At 37.3% G+C, this 6,651-nt stretch overlaps 1 protein-coding gene across 1 annotated transcript in view; it reads right to left on the bottom strand.

Moving 5' to 3' along the window:
• Positions 1-531: 531 nt before the first annotated feature.
• The window catches only part of LOC136039549 (protein adenylyltransferase Fic-like), a 23,563-nt gene continuing 17,443 nt past the window's right edge, over positions 532-6,651 (bottom strand). Inside the window, exon 2 of the mRNA XM_065723378.1 lies at positions 532-2,009. Coding sequence (XP_065579450.1) covers positions 835-1,908 — 1,074 coding nt within the window. The 5' untranslated portion in view covers positions 1,909-2,009 and the 3' untranslated portion in view covers positions 532-834. The remainder of the gene's footprint in view (positions 2,010-6,651) is intronic.

A 6,651-nucleotide genomic window follows, 5' to 3' on the forward strand; every position in this document is an offset into this window, starting at 1 on the left:
ATTTTGTGTTAGAAGAACTACAGACTAATATGTCCAGGCGAAAAACGTGACCTTCGCTTTCCTTGCTCTTACACTCTCTGTAATATTTAGTTTCAATCGTTCATTTTGCCTAATCTTTTCTATAACATGTTTTTATGTATTTATATGTTTTGTATGTTTATTCCATGGTCTAATCTTTATTTTTTTTCCATGGTCTAATCTGTTTTTATTTTTGAATTTTCTAAAAGGCAATATTTTGCTACCAGTTGCCACAGTTCCTCTCTATTGTGAAGACCTTGAAACATTCGAAAATCGAATGAATAAAAATGTGAGAAAAATTGCATTGTAATCCTACATGAATAAAATACAAGATTCTAGAAGGGATTCACTTTATATATGTTGTATCTAGTAGTTTTCTCTAATGGCAATATTTAAACAAATCATGAAAAACCAATGTGAAGTAGTGTAAACGAAACGAAAAAGGTACTTTTTTATTTTTAACTGAAGGGGTATACGACCTTGAAATGATGTAAACTAATCGCAAAAAAAAGACTGTATTTATGAACTTTATTTCAGTTATAAAATATTGCTCATACATAAGGCATTACATAGCTTGTTTATGAATTCTGTAAGCTGTGCTTTAGTTTACAGTTGGTGAATAAATTTTAGCATAAACTGAATAGATGTTAATTCTGCTTCTGAACTTAAAATTTCAACTTGACATCGTTTCTTCATGTTTCATTTTAGACCTCGGTATACCTTCTGTACCCGAAGCGTTTCTTTATTTCTGTGTACGAAGTATACACACAGGCTTTGAAACCAATCATTTAAGTGCTCTGAAACCAAATGTGAATTCTAACTAGAGTCTTTATTAATCACCCATTGATAAAAATCCATTGTCTGCACGATGGATTGAGCAATAAATCTAATAAAAGGGCGTTCGTCACCCAGCTGAGCATCTTTCAAAGTTTCAAAATATTGCTGATCTTCTTTTCTTACAATTACTCGAGGATAATCAGCACGCATCAATATCCAATTCATCAGAAGTCTAGAAGTTCGTCCATTACCGTCACTAAATGGATGAATATGGGTCAGCTTATAATGAGCTAATGCGGCGTATCTTATAGGATGTAAGCTTGTAGCATCGATCGAGTTGATCCATCTAACAAAGTCGTCCATGAGCAGCTTTATCTTATTTGGAGGTGGAGGCGTATAAAAATAAATAAAGACTTGGGTCTGACGATAATCTTCACCTTGTTCTGCCATTACATGTTTATGTATTTGTAGTATGTCATTTTCAGATATATCTTGATTTTTACGAAGCAGAGCACTTTCAATAAATTTCAGAGCTTCATGAATGCCAGGATCTTCATGATGATCGATTTGACTTCGACAAGTTTTAAGTTTCTCGGGAATAATTGTGGCATTTACCTCTTGTAACACTATTTTACTGCCCTCGGCTATGTTTCTTTCGGAAACATATTCATTATAGGTTTCAATATCTATCCGAGATAAAGTAGCAACATGTGAACTTTCAACTATTTTATCTTTTTTTCCTTCAATGTCGGGAAACAGACTTTCCTTCTTTTTTTGAATATCCTGCAGCAAAAATTCATCAAGCTTTTCCACTATAGGTCGGGTCCTTTTGTGGTTTTCCAGTGCCTGAGAATGATCTGGGGAAAAATTTAAGGCTTTCTTGTAATTAAAGTCTGCATCTACATAGTTCTTTTCTATTTCCTCTAAGAATTCACCATAAGAAGTCAAAATGTCTGGATGTTCAGGTGCTATTGCTAAGGCTTGTTTGAATAGCCTCTCTGCCTTTTCCTTTTTACCTGAATCTTTCATTTTGACTGCACGTTCCATTGCAACTAGAGCATCCCTAGTTTCATTTTTGTTTCTTTCTTGATCTTCCACTTCAGGCTGCACCATCTCTACTATTTACCATGGTCATGACATATTCTTTGTTCAGCCTCCAATTAGAACCATTTTGCCCCAATGCTGTCGTATTCACTTTCTCTGATCTGGTTTACCTGTAAAAAAGATGACTGTTATTTATGAATCTAAAATCTCAGAAGGAAAAGGTGACAATGTTAATTATCTATATAGGTAACCGGTCGGAAAAGAAAGACGTCTAGATTGATAGAGTTTGTATGCCTAGATCTAAAAGCCAAGTGTGATATAATGCATGAAAATGCACTAGACTATAGCCAGCCTCTTGCTGTATAATCAGTGCAATCGGTCAGCAATAATATACGGGAATTATTGTAAAATTCTAAATATAATTTTCCAAAATTAGAACTCTCAACGAATCTAATATAGACATCTTATTATTTCTTATTCTTAACTCATGAGGTGTCAAATCAGCTATTTCAATGGAATTAAGAAATTTGGCAAGAATTCAATTTCTATTCCTTTTAATCCTTTAGTCATACATGTTACATGATTTGTAATCTTCTGGGATTCATTGCCATTTTCACAGTTGCTTCTCTTTTAAGCAGAGACTTCATTTACGATTCGATGTGATCATAACTGTCACTTGTCTTCTTACCGTAGATATTGTTTTTTTCATTTTCGTTCATCATTACCTGAGATGTATTTTTTCATGCATTTTGCTTTAGCCGTAAAGATTCATGCATCATCATATGTAATTTCTTAAGATATCAGGGATACCAAAGAATTTCTTTTCCAGTGTATAACCACAGATCGCTATTCAAAATTTGTGTTGCACTTAAAGCTACATGAATTGCTTGATAAATCTGAAACCTGAGTTTAGTATAGATTTTTTACTATAAGTCTAGACTTCTAAACTTCTGAACATATCTTTCAGTATAACCTTAAAAAGCAGGAAAAGTCATATTTTTGCAAAGCTCATTTTTTCATAATAGTGTGTATAATTCATAGGATTTTATTTGAACTGTACGATTTTGTAATGAATTAAATGAGGCTAACGTCAGATAAAAACAGTACTGCTTTTTAGGAATAGGAATTTATTAAATTCAACTTAAAAAACACAAAAATAATATTATACCCCAACAGAGAGCGAGCTCGTAAGGCTGGGACAGTACAAATGCATAGAAAAAATTAACACGGCAGAAAAAAAGAAACCTACAAGGTAGGAGATAACAGAGGAGGCCACCCCAGCGCGAGAACACCACAACAAAATACATACTAAAATCTGATATCCATCAATCCCGACATCCAGACAAAGAACTATTTTTGAAATAAGTTTTGTCAAAGAAAATCGGCTCATTAAACTTTGGTACATTTCTACTAAATTAAGTTTATTTACAGTATGAGGAATTTGGTATCTGATTGAACATCTAGCTCTTTCTGATTTGATTGGTGGAAGGCGATACTTCTTGAAGCGGACATGGTGGGAAGGAGAAGTTGGATGCTCAATTATACCCATATCATGGAAATAATTTGTTGAGGATTGGATACCATAATGCCACATTGCTGCATGCACGCCCTTCAGTTGTTTGAGATTAAGCATATTGAGAAAAATATATAAAGTCTGGGTCTCTGACAAATCTTTAAGCCTCACAGGGTGATGAACAAAAGTACCCAGAATTCTAATTGCCTTATTTTGAATTATCTGAAGAGGTTGCAGATAGACCATAAATGTATTGAGATATACTACAGGGCAATAATTAAGATATAATTCAATTAGAGAATGGTATAAAATATTAAGGATGGAAAAAGGAAACACCTGTTTCAATCTATGAAGACAACCTAGGTGATGGGCAAGTCTCAGTCTCAAATAATCAGAATGCTTACGGAAAGATAAAATCTCATCGAGAATGATCCCAAGGCAACGAAATGAATTTACTCTTTTTTATCCTACTTTGATTTACAATTAACTCATCTATGTTAATTTTATTTACCGCCATTTGTGACCACCCGAAAATCCGGAATTCAGTTTTAGAAAAGTTCGGAGCTAGGCAGTTACATGCAAACCATTTATTCAAAGATTTTATTGCCGTCACCATTTTCTCAACCAACAAAGATGGGGCTTTAGCTTTTACTGTCACAGCCGTATCATCTGCAAAAATTACTGCTAAGCTATAATCTGCTAAGCCATTTATCTATATATATATATAAAAATAAGTTGTCTGTGTGTCTGTCGAGTGACGTCATGTTTGTGTGTCGACTGACGTCATGTTTGTCGACTGACGAAATTACAGACCGAGACATCGGGACACAAATGACGACCGGGACACCGGGACATCTATCTAATTATATCTATCTATCTATATATATAAAAATAAGTTGTCTGTGTGTGTGTGTCAAGTGACGTCATTTTTGTCGACTGACGAAATTACAGACCGGGACATCGGGACACAAATGACGGCCGGGACACCGGGACATCTATCTATATAGAAATAAGTTGTCTGTGTGCCGAGTGACGTCATGTTTGTGTGTCGACTGACGTCATGTTTGTCGACTGACGAAATTACAGACTGGGATATCGGGACAAAAATGACGACCGGGACACCGGGACATCTATCTATATAAAAATAAGTTGTCTGTGTGTCTGTCTACTGACGTCATGTTTGTGTGTCGACTGACGTCATGTTTGTCGACTGACGAAATTACAGACCGGGACATCGGGACACAAATGACGACCGGCACACTGGGACATAGGGAATATAAATGACGACCGGGATAATCAAAGAGAAAGCGACCGGGACACAAGGAATGTTAGATTAGCAATCACCATCAACAAAGCATCGGGACACAAATGATGACCGGGACACAGGGAATATAAATTACGACCAGGACACTCAAAGAGAAATTACAGACCGGGACACTGGAACACAAATGACGACCGGGACAAAAATGACGACCGGGACACCGGGACACAGGGAATATAAATGACGATCGCGACACTCAAACAGACAGACTGGGACACCAGGACACAAATGACGACCGGGACACAGGGAAACAACTACAACGGGGACGCTGGGGGGGGGCACAGGGGGATATATAAATGACGACGGGGACACAGGGAATATTCGATTAGCAATCACCATCAACAAAGCTCAAGGGTAATCATTAGAATAATGAGGTATAGATCTGAATACAGATTGTTTTTCCCATGGACAATTATATGTTGCCTGTTCAAGAGTCGGTAAACCTGACAATCTATTTATATGCACAGACAATGGGACAGCCAAGAATGTTGTATATTCGCAAGTTTTACGTAGTTAAAAATATAAATATCTATCTATATTCACAGATGGGACACAGGGACACAACTACAATGGCGCGTAACTAATATGGTGCGTAACAACTTACGCACGCGGGGGGGCTTGGGGGGGCGCGAAGCGCCCCCACCAATTAGGTGTTGGGGTGGCGCGAAGCGCCACCCCATCAGCTAGTATATATATAAAAATAAGTTGTCTGTGTGTCTGTGTGTCGAGTGACGTCACGTTTGTGTTTCGACTGACGTCATATTTGTCGACTGACGAAATTACAGACCGGGACATCGAGACACAAATGACGACCGGGACACCGAGACATCTATATATATATATATATATATACTAGCTGTTGGGGTGGCGCTTCGCGCCACCCCAACACCTAGTTGGTGGGGCGCTTTGCGCCCCCCCAAGCCCCCCCGCGCGCGTAAGTCGTTACGCGCCATTTTAGTTACGCGCCATTGTAGTTGTGTCCCTATGTCCCACCTGTGAATATATATATATATATATATATATATATATATATATATATATATATATATATATATATATATATATATATACCCCAACACCTAGTTGGTGGGGGCGCTTCGCGCCCCCCCAAGCCCCCCCGCGCGCGTAAGTCGTTACGCGCCATATTAGTTACGCGCCATTGTATGTCCCATATTAGTTACATCCCTATGTCCCACCTGTGAATATAGATAGATATATATATATATATATATGTATATATATATATATATATATATATATATATATATATATATATATATATATATATATATATATATATATATATATATATATATATATATATATATACTAGCTGTTGGGGTGGCGCTTCGCGCCACCCCAACACCTAGTTGGTGGGGGCGCTTCGCGCCCCCCCCAAGCCCCCCCGCGCGCGTAAGTCGTTACGCGCCATAATAGATACGCGCCATTGTAGTTGTGTCCCTATGTCCCACCTGTGAATATAGATATATATATATATATATGGTTTTAACTACGTAAAACTTGCGAATATACAACATTCTTTGCTGTCCCATTGTCTTTGCATATAAATAGATTGTCAGGTTATCCCCCTGTTTCCCCCGGTGTCCCCGTTGTAGTTGTGTCCCTGTGTCCCGGTCGTCATTTATATTCCCTGTGTCCCGGGTCCCGGTCATCATTTGTATCCCGGTGTCCCGGTCTGTATATACATTCGTTTTTTAGTTTTGTTTTTCTCCTTTATTTTTTTCCTTTTTTTTTCTTTTTTAGCTTATTTAGATTTTTAGATTTTTTAGTTTTTTTTATTAGTTTTTAGTTTTTATTTCTTTTTAGTTTTTTTGTCCCGGTCGTCATTTATATCCCCCTGTTTCCCCCGGTGTCCCCGTTGTAGTTGTGTCCCTGTGTCCCGGTCGTTATTTATATTCCCTGTGTCCCGGTCGTCATTTGTATCCCGGTGTACCGGTCTGTATATACATTCGTTTTT

Source organism: Artemia franciscana, chromosome 19 (genome assembly GCF_032884065.1).
Source record: "Artemia franciscana chromosome 19, ASM3288406v1, whole genome shotgun sequence".
NCBI classification, from domain to species: domain Eukaryota; kingdom Metazoa; phylum Arthropoda; class Branchiopoda; order Anostraca; family Artemiidae; genus Artemia; species Artemia franciscana.